This window comes from Ictalurus furcatus, chromosome 10 (genome assembly GCF_023375685.1).
Source record: "Ictalurus furcatus strain D&B chromosome 10, Billie_1.0, whole genome shotgun sequence".
NCBI classification, from domain to species: Eukaryota; Metazoa; Chordata; class Actinopteri; order Siluriformes; family Ictaluridae; genus Ictalurus; species Ictalurus furcatus.
The window spans coordinates 15,248,292-15,267,991 of record NC_071264.1 but is presented as its reverse complement, the minus strand read 5'-3'; the positions used below and the strand labels follow the sequence as shown (position 1 = coordinate 15,267,991).

At 40.4% G+C, this 19,700-nt stretch overlaps 2 protein-coding genes across 4 annotated transcripts in view; one reads left to right on the top strand and one right to left on the bottom strand.

The window, feature by feature from the left end:
* patj (PATJ crumbs cell polarity complex component) overlaps positions 1 to 19,700 on the bottom strand; it is a 163,792-nt gene that overhangs the window by 130,133 nt on the left and 13,959 nt on the right. The window contains exons 1-7 of one of the 3 annotated variants that reach the window (XM_053635118.1): positions 6,349 to 6,563; positions 5,917 to 6,027; positions 5,005 to 5,074; positions 4,730 to 4,908; positions 2,971 to 3,144; positions 2,676 to 2,815; positions 1,502 to 1,682 (exon numbers count right to left, since the gene is read on the bottom strand). In XM_053635118.1, the coding sequence (XP_053491093.1) occupies positions 1,502 to 1,682; positions 2,676 to 2,815; positions 2,971 to 3,144; positions 4,730 to 4,908; positions 5,005 to 5,026 (696 nt within the window). In that variant the 5' untranslated portion in view covers positions 5,027 to 5,074; positions 5,917 to 6,027; positions 6,349 to 6,563. Of the gene's footprint in view, positions 1 to 1,501; positions 1,683 to 2,675; positions 2,816 to 2,970; positions 3,145 to 4,729; positions 4,909 to 5,004; positions 5,075 to 5,916; positions 6,564 to 19,700 lie in introns of those variants that run through there. The other 2 variants (XM_053635119.1, XM_053635120.1) reach the window with 2 other exon arrangements.
* On the top strand, positions 6,733 to 18,762 carry tm2d1 (TM2 domain containing 1). Its single transcript, XM_053635121.1, has 7 exons — positions 6,733 to 6,866; positions 7,718 to 7,791; positions 7,935 to 8,043; positions 8,154 to 8,245; positions 11,511 to 11,584; positions 15,723 to 15,837; positions 17,604 to 18,762. Exons 1-6 carry the CDS (start codon positions 6,733 to 6,735, stop codon positions 15,831 to 15,833), a joined length of 594 nt encoding a protein of 197 aa, XP_053491096.1. The 3' UTR covers positions 15,834 to 15,837; positions 17,604 to 18,762.

The window sequence follows — 19,700 nt, the reverse complement described above, 5'->3', positions numbered from 1 at the left end:
AGGAAAATTACTCCGTTCACATTGCTTCCTTGTTATTCCTCCTAGACCCACGAGTCACTCCTATACTGAAATGTTTTCATGCACTATAATTAAGATTCTAGAGATTTTTTTTAAAGGCTTCAGAGATCAGGTTCATGGAGAGGCACAGGCACCAGGTCACAGGAAGTAAGGGAAAACATATCGTTAGCCTGTGTGCTATGCCTTTTAAGGCACAGAACCATGAAGCGGTGATCCCCTGAAGCCTGGACCATCTTGCATAGAATAATATTTCTTCAGCTGGACCCGATAAAGAAAGAAATACACTGAGGCAGGAAAGGGGATTTGGGGGATTGTTTAAATATAGGCATTACAAACAGAACATGATGTGGCTTTGTTAAAATCATTTTATTTACGCTTGTTAAAATAAATTTATCCGTGTACTTATATAACTGTAGTGTGTAAAACTGATTTTTTCCCCCTAGGTTTCTACTTCGGAGGAACGCAGCTAAGTATTTAAAATAGGGAAGCATCAATGTTACAATGAATGTTATGTTCTGTCTACAGTACTTCCTCAACTTTTATTTTCACTGTCATTTTGTCACTAAATCAAATTTTCTCCTGATTCAACATGCTATTGCTGGAAATTACCCTGTTACAGCCAGTCATGACATTCGATGACGGTAGTTAAGCTGGCCAACAAGCAATCAAATAAAACCCAGACTATGCCAAGTGCTCCGTTAAACATGACCTGATTTGGGGGGGGGGGGGGGGGGGGGGGTTGGGCAACAAGGCAAGGGCCTGGTTTTGATAAGCACAATATGGCATCGATCCAAGGGTATTAAAACAAAACGAGCGGTAAAGAAGCACATTAAAAGGCACAAAAACACACACAACTAAGCAGGCTAAAATAAATCTAAATAACTTAATGTATCTGCCATTAAAGATCTCTCTCCTCAAGTCCTCCATGTGTATTCACACTAAGACCTTCACTTGAGCTGTATTTAATTAAAGTGGACGAGGGGGAACGATTGCGTTTATTGTTAGAGGCTTGAGTTAATCAGCTTCATCTCATGGCTGTTGATCTTTACCAAGCTCATTATCCCTCTGAAAGATTTTATTTTATTTCTCTCTCTCTCTTTCTCTGTGTGTGTGTATGTGTGTATGGAGAGGAGGAAGAGGATCACTCAGGCAATCACAACAAACATTTTGTTTCTCCTCCAGCTCAGGTAGAGGGAGAAAATTACCTGCATGTTTTTCAGCTCTCTAGGTGTTGGAATTATTATTTTTTTTTTTTAAAGCGGGAATGTCTAATTAAAACACACAGTAATGAGGACTTGAGATGAGGACCAACATAATCCGGTGTAATCGGAGAACAGGAACGGGGAGGAATGTACATCGTGAGAAATAGTTCATTTAGAAACACAAATACAGATTAGAGCAAAACTAAAAGAAATGCTTCAAGTCCCCGCTGTAGTCAGTACAAAAAGCCTCACTGTGGCGAAATCACCGGAAATGGCCTTACTGTCTGAATGGATCCAGATGGGGGGAGGTGTGGTTTGAGTGAAGAGTCTTTGGCCACTACGAGCTCCACTCTGTCCCTCTGCTGCTGCAGATAAGCAACAGCCTGCTGTTGGGTAACATTCTGGTCCAGGGGAATCCCGTTGATGGCCAGAATCTGGTCATTCTCCTGCAATCTGCCATCTCTGAGCATTGACCGAGAGAGTGGTACCATTTATTGTGATTAATAAACCATGTCATATTTTGATAAAAGCAATTATTCGGCATTGACTAATGCATTGCTTTGATAAAAATTCAAAAAGGTGCCTATGATTTTACATTCCTCCAAAATAATCCAGATTCTATGAATATGCAATCTGGACACAACCCCAACCCTACATAGGCTCACACATTCCCCTGATAAACCTCTGGTGTTGTATAGCCTGTATATGCATATTGTAACATAAGCTCATGACTGCCCATCACATGTTCAGTATTAACTCTGATATGATCATTTGTTTTTTTACCTCATTTTCTCCCAATTTGGTCATTTGCTGTTTCCACCCACAAGCTCTCTCCTAAAGTGCAAAAGCTATCAGCAAGGGAGCGTGAAGGCTAGCATGTGCTTCCATGAAGACATGTGAAACTAGCCACTTATCCTTTAGAAATGATGTCCACAGTACATCTCAGAGTAGCTGAACACACTCGGAGCAAAGCATTATCGGCCCCTTCCACATACGTGAGCTCATAGATACCCATGATTGGCTAGTGTCGCTTTGATTGATAGCGGAGCGAGTAACACCGTCCCTCCCAAACAGAGAACAAGGCCAATTCCCCGGCCATGAACAGCTGTGCAATAGTCAGGATTTTAATTTTCCTGGTGACCGCGTAAACACACACTTTGACCAGCCTGCACACTCAAATTAATTCATCTGAAAGGGTTTACCAAAAATTTGCTGTGATGTCATGGTGGGAGGGATGGCAAGCTCACGTATGCAAAAGAGGGCATAGAGGACTTCTCTCAGAGTGTGTTACGCTGTCTTGTGAGCAGTTTGAAATGATGTGGCTTACTGGCTTTGCGTCTCTCAGAGGAAGCATATATTAGCCTTCACAAAACCCATGCTTTTATTGGGGGAAAGCATTTGCTGGATATCACTATGCTTTTTTCCTAAAGGAATTGTTGCATTTTACTAACTCACCTGTCTGCCACACTCCCCAGCTGCACCTGTTTAACGAAAACTCCATGAGCGCCAACTCCATCCGGCTTCAGTCCCACCACACTGAAGCCTAGACCTCCTGTCAAAGGCCTCAGCAGGTTCACATGCTCCAGCCGTCTTCCCTAAACAGAGCTCACAGAGATGTAATAAGTCTGTACTGTTCAACTTTTAAATAATTTGAATTTATTAGATGAACAGATGTGAAGAATCAAAGTCTGGCATATGCAGTCAAATAAGAGGTCATTTATAATACATCACCGGTGTCATCAGCTCTCACCTTTGCTGTCGTATGGAGCCATCTCTGGAGCTGCTCAGAGGATGCTGAAGACACGGCTGTGCCATTGGACACTACGGAGCCCAGACTGCTTGCAGGACGACTAGCACTCACAATTAACTGGCCTTTCTTGGAGAAACTGAACTCACTGCATGCATCTGGAGGTATACAGTTCAGCTGCAGAACCACAATAAAAAAATATAAAAAAAAAAAAACAGCATTGAGGTGTGTGCATTATTCTACTATTATATACGAGAAAGATAAAACAGACAGTAAGCCAAGCCTATAAATATAAGATATTTTCTTTTTTGTTGGTTGTGCAATATGTTGCATTGCACCTGACTTTTAAAATGCACTTTACATATCAAGTGGAAGTGTTTGATACAGTACAACATAAAGCAATACAGGGAGAGTGATCATGGCCCACAGCCTAGAGTACAAAAAACGAAAAGCAGGAGGGAAAATCAATACATTCCTCTGCAGCTCTCCCTACTCCCAAACAGGTAATGTATTAATGACCTTTAGACTCGCATTGTGGAAACTTATCAGTCTTCTGCTTATTTAGCCCGGGCTGACGGAGCAAGTTCCTGGCCATTTCATCAATACATCTCAGACAAGGCAGTTACTCAAACCAAGACAGTAGATATTAAGGCTTGATAGATCCACAAAAAAGAAATTCACCGCCACTCGTCTCTGTATATACGATAGGTTTTCACCTGACGCATTCATAGGCACTCGTCTGACCTTCCTAGCACTTAGAATATGAAGCTTTCCTTATTGCCATTATCTTAATTTGAAATGTGGATTGTTTATTGTGGAGAAGGTTCTTGTGTCAATAAAAACTCAGGCTGAATACAAATTGCAACACAGAGGTTTCAGAGTCTCAGTGTCTTGGCAGTACAGAAGTGTGATGCACGCATGTATAACCAGAGAACGCTGCAGTAGATACATTAACTGTTCTTTTTAATTAGTAGATACCAATAATTTAATTATTAACTAAGCATAACACAGTCATTACCAATAAATCTAGTAGACAAGTTTGTAACGGTGAGCCCAGTGATGGTTCTTTCACTTATACAAATACATGGGCTTTTTAAAGTGACAGAAAAGGATAAAAGACAGGTGGAACAGCCAACACAATATGATATCACTGCAATGCAGTAAATTATGTCACGATACACTTTCCTGAAATTATTGTCAGTATTTCTACAACTCCACTGATACTCATTATCAAGAAGTTGGAAAAAGTGTATTGTTCTTCAAAAACAGTTTATGTCTGGAATGTATTTGAATACAAACCACTGGAATTTGTCTATCGCTTTACATATTCTTCTACGTAGTGGTTTGTGCGTTTGCTTTCATTTTAACCTAAGCAAAATTAAATATTATGATAGAAATTGTGAATTGGAAAGAAAAAAAAGGCAACAAATCCGAGGTACAGTCATTTTGTTTGAAGGGCACAAACACTTATCATGAGGTCCAGATTAAAAGCCCATTTATCTATTATGGATCTTAGCCAAGTGTGATCATTTGTCTTGTGTGTATTTTTTTGGCTGATTTACCTTCTAGTTAATTTTATTTTTAAGTTCACTTTATTGAATTTGTTCTGGTTTATATAAAGCACTTTGAGATCTTGTTGGGAATGGTGGAAGATGCTATTTAAATAAAGTGTTACGTTATGGCCTAGGCTGGATGAAAGCTGGATGCTGGAGCGTAGTGTGCTGCGAGTTGTGTGGGCCGTGTGATGGCAGAGACGTCTGACCTGGTCTTTAAGCTGTTTGAGAGAGTGCTGCAGGGTGAGGATACGCCCGAGTAGAGGGCTCTGTAGTGCTTCCTTTAGTGCTCCCAGCCTTTCGCTGTGAGTCCATTCCTCACGCTGAGCCAGCTTAGACTGCAGCCTCTCCACAGCCTGAAGCACCTGCTGCTGCTCAGTCGCTGACACTTAACACACACACACACACACACACCCCTCACAGAGTGAATACACTACCAGCATTAACAATATCTAAAAAATGAACAGGTGACGATCTGTAATACCTGTAGGCACATTTTCATACATCGCTCTTTACTGAAGAGCCTGAAGTCAAGGATTCAGTCAGGGTAATACCTAGAAAGAATATGAATACAAGTATAATCTTGCATTCCATTCAGTTCAAAACCACTCAAATATACAAATTCAATTAGTATAGCGCTTTTAACAATACCCAAAAAAAATAAAAAATCACACAGAGCAGCTTTGCAGAAATCCGGACGTATATATTTAGATCCGTAATGAACAAGCCAGAGGCAACAGTGGCAAAGAAAATCTCCGTGATGTGACGGGGAAAAAACCAGGGGAGGAACCAGCGTCTAAAGGGACCCTATCTCCTTCTGGGTGTCAGCGGATAGTGGAATTATAGATCATCACTCTTTTACAGCTGCACAATATAAATTCAGACAGAAGAAAGTGTGTAGAAAGGATGTTCAGTATGCACAGATTATGTAAAAGAGCAAAGGGATGAGCACATGAGCACAGGACAGACTTCATGATTCCAGCAGCAGCTAATAGGTACGTGTCCAGGCTATTATCCAGTGAAGCAAGGGTGAGACTTGGGCATAGACTGTTTATCAAAGGAAGCTTCAAATCTTTCACACAACTCTACATATTCTGATCATCAAAAAGAAACCAGGTGCTCATCCTTACATATTACACACACAAAACTGAGAATTAATGAATAAACTAACACGTACAACAAAATACATGTTACTGAGTACTTACTGAGCACCGACTCATTTTATAATATCAATTATTTGTAATCAACTTCCAGAGGTTAAAGGTTATAAGGGGAGTGGGTCATTTCACATACAGTCGTTATCAGTACAGGTTTCAGTTAGCGCGATGAGCCAGTGTGTTAGCAACGCTTATTCTAAAAAAATAACAATACTAATAAATAAAAACGAACTACTTACAGATGATGTTTAACAGCTTCAGTCCAACAGTCAGGATAGTCTGTGTATTCAGGGCGTTTGGGCTTCTGGAAGCGAAGTTTCAGCTGAGATTTGGCCGTGTTCAGGGTTTACCTGTCGGCCGGAAGTGAGAGGAGGTTCCGTCACTTCACCTTAAACCAGGAAGCAAGTTCACACACCCAAACTAACAGCGTTTAAATAACATTATTCATACACACTCAAGGCAAAATAATCTACACCGCCACAGAATCCTCCAACACAGTTTGTTAAAATGTTAAAGTATTTTTTTAAAAAACAAAGCTCTTGTTCAAATACAGACTAACCCTAACAGGTGCATCTTTCACTCTCGCGCTTTTTAACTTTAACTACATGGAAACTCTTCTCAAACACGTATACACTGCTTATACAAAGTTTACTAGTTATTAATGCACTAACCGTGTGTTTCTTACTCACGTAAAAACTGAAACATAAATGCTGTTACAAAAAAAATAAATAATAATAAACCGTTTAGCCGCTTCAGCTAGCTAGCTTTGATAAACAACATCAGTGGAAAGTAGTGTTGAAAGTTTGCTCAGAGCAAAGCAAATGAATTAACAAGTTTCACAGGAGACACGTTTACGCCAGAGTTTATCCAACCACATGGTTAACTCCATTTCGTTCACAACGTGGATGAAAGTAGCCAGCAGCACGCTTAAAATAGTTAGAACTTCACACGAATAAAATATCTTCAGAGAAAAAAAAAATTCGTTAGTTTGTCTCTTTAAAAAAAAAAAATCTTTTGGCGTCACGTGATAGTCATGTGATCGTGTCCTTTCCATCATGGCGTCTACTCGGGATGGTTTGTTTTGCTCCCGGTCTATACAGCGAGCGATATTTTTCTTCTCTTTTTGCTGGACTTTAATTCAGAGCTCTGTAAATGATGTTGAAAGTTGCTACAACCTCCGACTGGGACAATATCCTTTTCCCCCCTCAAATGAATACGACACTGGTGCATTTTGTCTGTTCGGATTATTGCTAGTCAGAACGCTAGCTAGCGACCTCATCCCAAATGACACCCGGATGTATATAGTGTACTACACAGTTTTAATGTCTTCTATTAATAGAAGAGTATAAATTATACTCTCTGAAGTGCCATTATGCAGGACAAAGGAGGTCGTTTGGGATACAGCCTTGTGATTAATGATAGCTAATGAGATTATCAAAATGATAAGAATGGTTTATAAAACATGATAGATAACATATGTTACATACATGTTTTTGTCGTGTATTTGTCTGGGAATTGATATATTTTCCTACTAAGCAGCTGGGTTTAGTCAGCATGTTAGTTGGTTAATGAGCTTATCTTCTTACTCTCAACCTTCTTGCTGGGTTTCATTATGTTTAAATGCAATCCAGACTTCTATCTAAATATTTACACGAGAGATAATAATATAACTGGCTACTAGTCTGACTGTTCTGTTCCAGACGAACGCAGGACATCTTGCTACTCTGTTCGCAGATGAAATGTAACTACTTCTGGCTTACTGATCGGAAGGTCGAGGGTTCAAGCCCCAGCACTGCCAGGCTGCCATTGTTGGGCCCTTGAGCAAGGCCCTTAACCCTCTCTGCTCCAGGGGCGCTGTATCATGGCTTACCCTGCGGTCTGACCCCGCTCTCTAACCCCAATTTCCTAACATGCTGGGATATATGAAGAAAAAAGAATTTCACTGTGCTGTAATGTATATGTGACCAAAAAAAAAAGGAGATAAAGACTCCTCATCATCTTTAACAAAAACATTGCAGCTTTCTCCTTGACATTGTCTAAGTATCTTTGCAAAACCCCTAAAATAGATGATGCGACTCAAGAACCTGAGAACTGCAAGGATCTAGTGGCATGGGGTAAGTAAATCATGGTAATCTCCTACTGTGTACGATATCTTTCAGCATGTACAAATTTCTGTTATTTTGTGTTTTTTGTTCTTTTTTTGTTGTGATGTTTTATTATATTTCATACTTGTAAACCATTCATTTCATTGTTTTAGTGGAATGCCTTCCTGCACCAAACATCAGCTGCTTACTAGCAAATGGGACCAGGTTCAAGTTCAGCGGGGAGGAGGTTGGATTTAATAAAAGCATCCCATGTCGGAATGTGTAGGTCAAACCACCCTCACTTTGCCTAGCTATATACTAAACTCAGCAACTCAGTTTCTGCCCATATTGACTAGTTAATACAAGTAATATCATGTTTCCTCCTCTGTTAGGACTGGCTATTCGTATAAAGTGGCTGTGGCTTTGTCCCTGTTCCTGGGATGGCTGGGTGCAGATCGCTTCTATTTGGGTTATCCAGCTCTCGGTAAGCCTCTCAGAATCCAGATGTAATGAGCCACTCTTTAACCGAGGGTAGTGAATAAGTTATTTGCTAATAGGTATTCATATTTTTGTCGGTTTATTGTTTTATTAAATCCAAAAGCAAGGATCAGACACCTACTATGATGTTTTTGCTGATATATGCTGTATAGCTGCACAAAACATGTGTTTTCTCACTATTGGACTTTGCAATACAAGTAGTGAAGAAGCTGTAATATACAAATGAGCCCCTTGAACAAATCCATTTTAAATGCTCTAGATGATACAACTAGTGTAAATGATTTTGGTTAAAATAATGCAAATTAATCTTCAAATGTAGAACTATTATTCTACTCTATATACAGTTGCAATCAAACTTATTCAATTTACAGACTTTCAGCCATTTGCAATGAACAAATCAAACAAAAGCAATTGACACAGTTCAACACAATGAATCCTTCAAGTGGTTTCCCCAAATTCATCTAAAAATGCAGCTTTTAATGATTTCTCCAGTTTCAAAATTATTCAACCCCTTCATGGCAAGCATCTTTAGTACTTAGTAGAGCACCCTTTTGGTGTTATGACCTGCTGCAAGCGAGATGCATAGCTTCTGGCAGCGTTCCTGAGGAATCTTCGCCTATATATAATATCTATCTATCTATCTATAATATTTGTTCATATTTGGCAGCTCTAATGTGCATACTATCCACGTTTGAGGCAGGTCACTTTCCAAGTCATTCAGTGCCCAACAACATTTGTCATTCGATTTTCCTACATTATTGTATTTCAGGTAGACATTACCATTATTGATTTTCCTAGACCCTAAACTCTCGTTATGACTGTGATTTTATGTCACACTTCAGTCGTTATTTTGCTATTACAAGGCATTACAAATAAATACAGAAGATCTCAAAATAATGATTTTGAGATCACTTGACAGAATGAACCTCCCCTTTCTCTGTTTATTTTATTACTCAATTTTATTTTACCCAATTGCTATTTACCTCAGTGTTGTACTGGTATAGTCCAGAACACCAGCGTTCAGCTGACAGAAAATAATTGAATTGAGGACATCCATATGTATGGAATGAAACATAATGTGCATACATGTTATAGTAATATAATCAGTGACTGGATGGTATGATCCAGCCAGACAATGAAGTCCCCCCCGCCCCACGTATTTTATTCCTCTTATACCACAGCAATTTGACAACAATTACAACTTTATTCATTAACGAACCCCATATCATAATGTTTATCAGCAGCAGCTATAATCAGTCATTCCCTCAACAGCCTTTTTTAAAAAACAAGGCAACTAAAAAATGCAACTTGTTCTGAGAATTTCCATTGTCAAACAACTTGCTAACTGTTACAAAGGGTTTAACACTGGAGACTCCTTTCTCCTAACAATTATACAACATTTATCAACAATTATGTGGTGATTTTTTTGTTCAATAACTTTTTAATCCACTAATTATTAGCCTTAGATTATGTGAAGCAACTGCTATACAAGTCTCGGTCTACGGCACCTTTATATAAAGCTGTGATGTGAATTACAGCTGGCACTCCTGTCATAAATTATCAACACCTTCTGAAAAATCAGAAAGTAAAATTCAACAATGTTGTGGTATAAATTAATATAAAAATATAATGTAGTATTTATGCATTACATGTTGTAAGGGCTATACAGGAAGCACACACATTTCATTTGTTTTCCACAGCAATCACAGAAAAATAAATGTACCCAAATTTAAAATGTAATATTTATGCAGGATAGTAATGACTTGTTTAATTTTAGGCTCAAAAAAAGACACATTGTTAAAAAGGAAGTCCACTGCATACAAATATGCAGTATATAAGACCCTAACATTTAAAAGTGGTTTCTCTAAAACTTTTAGTCAAAGTAACAGATAAAGACCCACCTCTTCCATGAACACGTAACTAACCCCTAAAAAACAAACAAATAAATAAATAAACACCTTACCCTGTGCACTTTGCTTCTTCTAGAACTCAATTAAAGATCTTGCATGGTAGCACTACTTGTATTGTTCTCCTCTTGATATATCGCTTTGCTTATATTTCCTCATTTGTATGTCGCTTTGGATAAAAGCGTATGTTAAATGAATAAATGTAAATAAATGTAATGTTTATAAAGGAGAAAAGGTCATTGAGTATAAAATTTTATCAAAGTTCTTTTTTCTTTCTTTCTTTTTTCAAGCAAGTATCCAGGCTCCTCCAACTTCTTCCCTTCCTCACTGTGTAATTACTAACAAAACATATCCGCAAGAGTCCACTAAATTGCTAGCGTGTTACCGCTGTTGATCCAGATCCAGGCTAGCGAATAAAGCCCGGGTGAATTTTCTTTGAGAAATTTAACATTAACATTATCTCACGTAGAGGAGCCGATGCTTAATACATTACAGCCACTGTGAAGTGGGACAGCATAAGGCTCCTTTTCTTCCTCTCTCCATGTATTAAGAGCATTCCTATCAATTAAGCACCTGCAAAAGTACAAAGCACGATGGTAGCTAAACACTTCCTTTCTTCACTGGCTTTTTGTGAGAGGCAGGCCCACACGGTGCTGGAGCTGAGATTTGCACCTGGACTGCTCTGACCTGCGAGCCGCTGCGCTTTTCAGCTCTTAACACACGACCTGGCACAGCTGAACGGGTTCTCTTTTGATATCAGTGCTGGAATCAACACTATTAAGCCGCTCAATGACCAATTATCAGTGCTATTACTAATGATTAACAGTAATTATGTTTAAATTACTAGATGGGGGAGGATTAATTAATTGCAATTCTCTCAGACCCCTAATGGCTTAAGCCAAACTAGTTATTCACTCTGCATGCAAATGGCTATGACTGGAATGCAAAATAGTGACTTTTTTTTTTTTCCATTTATGGAAACAAGTTTACACATCATTATCGCAAACAATGACAAATGCTGTTTTGGCTCTTCACATGGTCGCCTTTTTGAAAATGTTTTCAACAAAACGGGACCCTGGGCCACAAGCTGTTTATTGTCTGCAGTTCTGGCTTTATTCACTCTCTCTTATTTCAGCCGTAAAGGCTTGTCTGATTTCTCTGACCAGAAAACCTGCCGCAATCAAATAAACCCTCTTCATGGGCGAGTATGACCTCCAAGTACTGCTTTGTGTAGCCCAACACTTGATGTGGACCTCATACGGCCTGACAGAGAATAGAGCACACCGGCAGTGGGTGGTTGAGAGACCTGTAGCAGTTGATATAAGATACTGTGTGTCTTTCCAGGGCTACTGAAGTTCTGCACTGTGGGTTTCTGTGGAATTGGAAGTCTGGTGGATTTCATATTGATATCCATGCAGGTATGTATGACTTATTCATGCTTCTTATTTACAACTGATCATCTTGATTATAGTAGTAATCAAACAACAGGGTATTTTCCTTACATGTATTGTATCTCAATACTGAGTATATGCCTTGTACTGATTGGTATATAACTTAGATTAGACTTTTCTTTTTTTTTTCTTTTAATAAATTCTGTGAGATGATTGAGAGTTGTACTCTTTTTATGCTATGCACCTTAGTCAGGATCATTGTTCTGTCTTAATCAGATCATTAGTTAAAAGAGAATAATGGCAAATGGTGTTTTCTCCCAGCAACACTTTTTGAATAACCTTTTTGTAAATAACGATAATCATCAGCTCAGTATCAGGCGTCCCTCCGTCCTTTGGGTAGACGAAAACTGCATATAAATTTCCCCCGGGACAACCTTTTTCAGGCTACGCTAAAAATAGATCCAAATCATCAGTCAACGAAACGAACAAAACAAAACAAGTTCCCAGATGCATATTGATTAGCTATCAATTTCCAAAAATAATCTTCACTTGATTTCTGTGATAAGTTTTCAGGAAGGAGTAGGGTATGATATGCAAACAGAGAGACCACTTTAAACTCTATAGCCATAAAGCCCCAATAATGCTTCTTTTGTGTGTGTGCGAGTTTGTGTTTTTGTGCTCGGTAGCACCTGTGTCTCTGTGCCGTCTCCTCTGGGGGATCGTGCTCTGTGTGAGAGGCTAATGAGTGTGCGGTTTGTTTTCTCCCCCTTTTCCCCCTGCTCCGTACGGGCACATGTTCCCCCGAGCCTCCCCCCAAACTTGCGTTAAGGCCCCCTGAGTCTGATGGGAGAGTAAGAAAGCCAGTCCATTTGTCATCTCGTTAGGCCTAACCTCACCCTCTCCATCCTCATTAAGCTCTCCAGGCCTGAATGAAGCTATACATAGGAGAAGCATGTGCTCGGCCCCCACACTCACCCGCCTCCTGGACGGATATTCATCAAACGCTTGTGCACATGATGAGTGATGACTCTGGGAATAACTATTAGAATCGGGGAATACTGTAGAGACTTCCGTAATGTTCAGAAACATGCTGTCACTCCGGCTGGTGGTGAAACCCTACATGTAAATGATTTAATTTAGCATTTCCTGCCTACAAGTTGGCCGGCCAGCGTTATTCATATTACAGACGGACTGAAGCAGGCATGTAGTGCAAGCACACACTTGTTCCGATTGTGTAATGTACACCACACATTCATAGAGATATGTGCTGTAGTAGAGCTCATAACAGCCCATTCCTCTAAACACACACTGTTCATTGTCTCCATTGAAAATCTTGTCAAGTCTAGACTAATGTTTTATTCTGCCTTTGGATAGTACAGTATGTGTGCTATATACAGCTTATGTTATAGCAACTATAAACAGTTGTTCCCTCACCAGGAGCAAAGCCCACCATCCTGAAGACATTCCTGTGTCGGATAACTTCGCTACAGCTCCAACTGTTGCAAAGCACTGCCACTGGAGACTCCTTTCATAAATATGTAATAAACGTCTTCTCACAGAAAACATCTCACAAAAACATTAAACGCATTTGTATGTGGAATAACCACCATACAAGTCCCTGCGTTAGTTGTTAATATAGAAAGAATAACACATTAGAACAAGCATGTTAATATAAACCTGTGATTTGAATTATTACGCTATGATGATGACAGAACTACCGTCAGACCTGCCGTTACACAAATGAATCAACACTCGAGCAATCAGAATCAAGGATTCAGCAGTGCTGTGGTGTAAGGGTGGTTGTAGTGCACCTTCAATGAGCACATGACTAAGTAGCTGATGAAAAACAATAACCATTATATTCAAACAAAGTCTTACTAAAGGGTTCTTAGAGTTCTTTGGATAATTAAGGGTTCAGAGCTTTCTAAAAAGATTTTACTAACCCTTTCTGATGGGGAAACACTCGGGTGTAGAGTTCTACATACAATATTTCCCACATAGGTAGAACCGAAGAACCCTTATGGGCTTTAAATTCTCTTTACATCTTCTTTGAAGGTTTTAAATAGAGGTTTTAGCTAACATTTATACATTGGTGCAGATTTATTAACTGTAACTACTTTTTTTTAGGTTATGTAGTATCCATGTGTATTCAGTCTGGCATAGCTTTGTAAAGTAGTCAAATGTAATCACAAATCTTTCCTTCTCAGAAAGTAGTCCCTTTTCTAAAAGGATGTGTTCTGCAGATTTACAGTTTCATTTACAAATAGATTTACTCCAAGAATTCATGAGAACATTATACAAAAATATGCGTTCAGCAGCTGCCCTTAGACTTCTGTTATAAATAAGTTTGAGGTAAACATGTTTTCTGTTTTTTACACAGACGGGTGAAGGGGAAATGTGCCTTGGTCTTGTGATAGTCGTACATATGCTACAGATTGGGTAGCTGGAGATTAGATTTGTAAAAATTGATTCGATTTGTAAAAAGTGCTGACATTTTCCTTTATTTGTAAGTGACGCCTGTTTGGGGAATCTCCTTGAAATTTGTTGAATTTCATTCAGAGGTAAGAACAGCTTCCTTTGCGTCCTCTCCTCTGATATGCTGTTCTACCAGCAGAGAAAATGGAGCAAGCTTTTTTTAGTTCATGTTTTTTTTAAAATGGCTCCAGCACTTTGATTAACAGGGGCTCTCCAAGCGTTTATTGTTCTCTTAATGTCTTATTGAAGGCCCTGAGAGAGCAATGCTTTTAAGAAGTGCGGCTGGCACAGAGAGCTGCCGCACACTTACACTCTCAATTAGCTGTAAGCTTGTCCGGGAGCTCCGTTTTTAAAGCATGACACTTTTGATAAAGAGTATCTCTTCCCCCGAGAGCCCATTTACGCCCAGCTCTCCACGTTACAGCACCATATTTTAACTCCGGCTACCTCTGCTAAGAGCAGCGTTGGCCAGGGAATGCGTCTCTCAGAACTAATGAATAAACACCTCGAACATGTTGTTATTATTTATATTCATCGATTGTGTCCCTTGAGCCCGGATTCATGGGGGTCTTTGCGTTTTAATGCCTGAAGATAAATGATATGTAACTTTGCAGTTTGCTTGGATAAATCTGAATGAAACAGGAGAGAGTGTGTTTGCACACGTGTGTTATCTCATAATCCCCAAACAAGCGGAGAAGTCAAAGCCCTTTCCATCATGCTCGGTCGGGCCAGGAGGAAATGACTGCTCTTGATCAGATGAGGTCTTATCTGGACATGGTGGAACACAGAATCTGTGCTGTGTGTGTGTGTGTGTGTGTGTGTGTTTCGGCGAGCACCTTCACCCACTTCCAGAATGTGTTCTCATTATCAGTCGGAATCAGAGCAGAGGCGGCTGGGCCGGATGCTGAGTGTGCAGGCCTGCAGGAAGCCATTACACTGAACCGACTGCAATGATCTCAGAGCTGGATGAGGCCCAGGAGCGGCTGTGGACTCGACACATTAAGAGTGCCAAAATCAGAGAACTTAACAACAGGCTGAAACTAAGAAACTCCGCCTTAAATTGGAAGAATTTGTAAAGACTTCAACCTGAGATCAGCTGATCAAAGTGTAGGCAAAGATTTACCTTGCCATGTACAAATCTTTTCCCTCTAGTGTCTGGGTACTTAAAGAAAAAAAATCATATCCAATTTTCCCTTCACCCCAAATGTGGATTTGTTTGGTTCCTGCCGCTTCCTTTTTTTTCTCATTTGTGCAGTGGAGCTACGAGACTTATGTTGCTTACGGCATGCATTTAATCAATTATATCATTTAACACATTATGGCTTGCTATATGCTTTAAAAATGTAGAAAACTTCACTGTGTCTCAGAACCCTGTAACGGTATTGGAGTGGTCATTTTAGGAAAGAGATGTGCAGTTTTTAGTCAGTTCTGCTCCTTCGGCCCATCTTCCAAGACTAAAGGTTAAGCAGTTGACCTTAAAGTTGTAAATACTTTCTGTGCTCGTTTAAGAAAACTGTATTTAAAAATCAGACTTACAGAGTGTAATGACATCATGTATGTGAATATTTGTCTCATTATATGCTACATTAGCTGTGAAATTTCAGACTCCAAACATGTCTGCTATATTTGAGTCCGATAGAAAATTGTGTGCACATTTGGTTTTCTTTAAATATGAATTTGTCTTCTTTAGATCGTAGGTCCATCTGACGGTTCGGATTACATCGTGGACTACTATGGAGCGAGGCTCGTACGGCTCTCCATAACAAACGAGACATACAGGCGTACACAGATCTCTCTCTGAGGAGGTGAGGAGGTCCTAAAGCCAAGAAACATTTGTTCTCTATTTGTCCAGGGCTTAACTGATAAAATCCATTACATGAAACAGGGTCATAGAGCCAGGTTTTTGGAGGCTCGTGGGAAAGCAATGGGCTTGTGAGGAAGGTTCTTTAGGAGAGAGTCTGCTAGAGGAAATTTGTTAAGGTCGGGGCAGGAAAGTGACCTCCTGGGGAATGAAAGCAAACTGGCAGAGCAAGGACACGGTCACCTGTGCTGCTTCCTGGTGTCCTGCATCGTCCCCCGCACTCTGTCCCTTATAAGGAGCCTCACTCAGGGGATGAGTGATTAAATATCAGGCTCTGGGAAAGCATGACAGGGCTGTGACATTACACGTATTACCATAATCTCCAGAGCTATGCATAGGGCACTTATAGTTTTAACAGTGCTAATGCAAAAGCATCAAGGATTTTGGTCCCATCCTTAAGTCCGAAAAATTCCTTTTGCTGGCTATTCGTAAACATAACCTCTTCTGTTGTGAGTAAATAAAAACACAGTGGTGCGTGAGTATTATAGAAAACTAATCGATGCGGTGATGTGATGTGGCCTGATGTGAAGCAGAGTTATTTTACCACCATGAAATTGATTATTTTCCTATAATCGCACACCCTGACGTGTTTCCTTCCTATTACACCACAGCAGTTTACCAACCGTATACGTTCTAGCAGCTGTAAACCGTCACCAGCTTCTCCCTCACCAATCTCTCTTTCTTTTCTCTATCTTGAAGCTAATAAGAAACGAATGCAGCTCGTCATGTTACTGAGAAACCAGAAAGCACAAACTCTTCAGTTGTGATAGATTTCCAGTGATATAAAACTTAGTTACAGCTTTCCTGTTACAAATGCTGACACTGGAAACTTCTTCCAAACCTTCCATACATTTCTCCTTACAGAAAACTCGAGCATATCAACAGTTGCACACTTTTAGATTTGTTCATGTGGTGCGTCCACTGTGCAAGTCCCTGTATAAGTCGTTACTATGGAAATGATAGTCTATTAGATCGAGTGCATTAATATAAACCCGTGGTTTGAATCACAGCCAGCACTACTGTCAGAGCTGTGCTTCTAGAAGATCAATCACCACCTTCTAACCAATCAGAACCAAAACAATCTTTCTCTGTTCAAACTTTTTTGTTCTTCCTCTCTCCCTCTCTCCCTGGTTAGTGTTAGCTGCATCATTACTAATGGCAGGGACATGTGGAACCATCACATCTGGTGGCCATTAGGAGCTCTATAGTGTCTATAGCTGGTTTGAGTGGCCCCTCCTCTTTCTCTGCACTTCTCTTTGTCTCTCTTTCTGCTTCTGTCTCTATCTTTAATGTCTATAATTCCTGGTAGTCTTTATGGCTCTCTAATCTATACCCTTAAACGCATTGGAGCCACAGTTTTAATTTAAGAAGAGCAGAGGGCCTGGGCCTGAATTCCTGAGAACAAAGAGATCCTACAGACCTCTCAAACTTACAATAGATTCGGGTTTCAATTTTAATTCCTGCCTGTCAGAGCTAGTTTTTCAGTGTTTACCCAGAGGATGAAAGTGAGTCAAGAGCTCCATGTGAAGATGTTTTTTTTTCTCACAAAAGGGAAAAAAAATAAAAATACGATACATTTTTAGCATGGGAGTCATCCCTATCCATGTGTGTGTCTTCCAACTTGTGGAAAAAACACATTTATCTTCCCAGTGTTTGTTACTCTGGACCCGCGTCCAAACATAACTAAGTTTTTCCTTTCTCTACTTGTAGGTGGATGGAGAGGACAGGACGAAAACCTGACGTCCAGGATTGTGTCATATAAATCTCAGCTTTTCCTCTTTTCAACTGGGAAGACACATTGACATGCCAGACACCTCCCTGTGTGAGTGAGTGAGTGAGACTGAGTGAGTGAGTGCGTGAGACACAGTGAGTGAGTGAGTGAGTGAGACACAGTGAGTGAGTGAGTGAGTGAGTGAGTGAGTGAGTGAGACACAGTGAGTGAGTGAGACACAGTGAGTGAGTGAGACACAGTGAGTGAGTGAGACACAGTGAGTGAGACACAGTGAGTGAGACACAGTGAGTGAGTGAGACACAGTGAGTGAGTGAGACACAGTGAGTGAGACACAGTGAGTGAGTGAGTGAGACACAGTGAGTGAGTGAGACACAGTGAGTGAGTGTGTCTCACTCACTCACTGTGTCTCACTCAGTGAGTGAGTGAGACACAGTGAGTGAGTGAGACACTGAGTGAGACACTGAGTGAGACACAGTGAGTGAGTGAGACACAGTGAGTGAGACACAGAGTGTGTGTGTGAGAGTTAGAGAGAGTGTGAGAGAGAGTATGTGTGTGTGTGTGTGTGTGTGAGAGAGAGAGTGTGAGACACAGAGACTGAGAGAGTGAGTGAGACAGAGTGTGTGTGTGTGTGTTTGGACTGCTGAGGATTGTAAATAGAGACTACAATATGTTAAGCTTGTGTTCTCCAAAGTGGATAAGCCCACCTTCATTCCTGCGTCTCCTCTCGCCCTCACCATCCATCCTTCTTTCATCTGACTCTGAGCAGCAGAATACAGTTCATCCTATATAATAGTTGTGCAATGGAAATCAGATTTATTTAATTATCCACCTCAGACTCCAGTGATATCACACACACATGACACTATGAGACTGTCATCTACAAACTCTGTTATTACGTAACCAGCAATGCAAAATGTCTTAGTAAAGTTTGGTATGATTCCATGTAAACCTCCTGGGAAGCTGGAAGTTATGCTGAACAGTGCATATACTATTTATGGACAGTATATTGAGTTAGATTTTCGGTCACGTCCATTATTTGGCAAGAGGGAAACCATTTTTCTTTCTGAACTATTTCTTTAAGACCTTCTGTTTTGTCTTTGTTATTTAAATGATGTAAATAAAGTTTTACCTATCTGTCCTGGTTGCAGTTTTGCATTACTAATATAGTACAATAGCAGGTACGAAAGATGTTATCACATGCTGAGGCTTCTCGTGTGAAAAGTGTGCGCATTTTCACCTCTCTGATCTTCAGACAAATCCGTGTCAGTGCAATGTCAAGTCCTCCTTCAATTTCACTAGAGTGCGTCTGCTGGTCTGCGTCCACTGGCTCACTCTCGCCGTCATTAATACAACCTCCAATGGAGTCAGCCACTTCATCACACTCAAGTGATTGCTGCATTGGCCTGTCAGACTGCACCCACTGTGTGTGTGTGTGTGTGTGTGTGTGTGTGTGTGTGTGCATCTTTTACAAACTGCAGTGTCCTTGCCACAGCATGCACAGCTCAGCTCAGGGATGTGGAAATAGATTTAGTCCATTCCCCTGCGTCTGTGATAAGTTGCCAAAGCTGGCATGGGACACTTGTGCTGCACAATATCCCATGAGGTAATCTCTCCATCTTTATCCATCTTATTCTACATTGTGTGTTTTCTTCTTATTAAAATCCCTTTCTGTTTTATTGCGAAATCATCTTTTATCTCAAACACCTCCTGAAGGTGGTTGTCCGGTTTACCCCCCTGACCCTGATTGCCCTGTGTCTGTGTGATTATACACAGCCTCTGTTCTCCTTCCCCCTCGTCTTCGCACTTCCTACACCGGAGCAGAGCTTATCAATACACCAGCAGGATAAGAGGCAGGAGATTTATGGTGCTCTTCCCCATGAGAGAGAAAGACGCAGTGCCGAGCTCCCTCCCTCCGCATGAGAAGCCCATTCCTTATCCAGCTGTGCTTTATGGGTGCACTCACTCACTTGCTGTCTCTCTCTCTCTCTCTCTCATAGTGGTAAGTTATGGAAGGAGTCCAAGGCTGGACACAGCATTTCTACTCTGTGGGGTTTGACCCCTTCTGTGCGTCCCCA

What these genes read in the sequence shown, in the direction of transcription:
- tm2d1 (XM_053635121.1), top strand. Translation starts at nt 6,733, where the DNA reads ATGGCGTCTACTCGGGATGGTTTGTTTTGCTCCCGGTCTATACAGCGA. An exon ending in TACAACCTCCGACTGGGACA is followed by an intron (nt 6,867 to 7,717) that starts ATATCCTTTTCC and finishes GACATTGTCTAA; the next exon opens with GTATCTTTGCAAAACCCCTA. An exon ending in CAAGGATCTAGTGGCATGGG is followed by an intron (nt 7,792 to 7,934) that starts GTAAGTAAATCA and finishes TCATTGTTTTAG; the next exon opens with TGGAATGCCTTCCTGCACCA.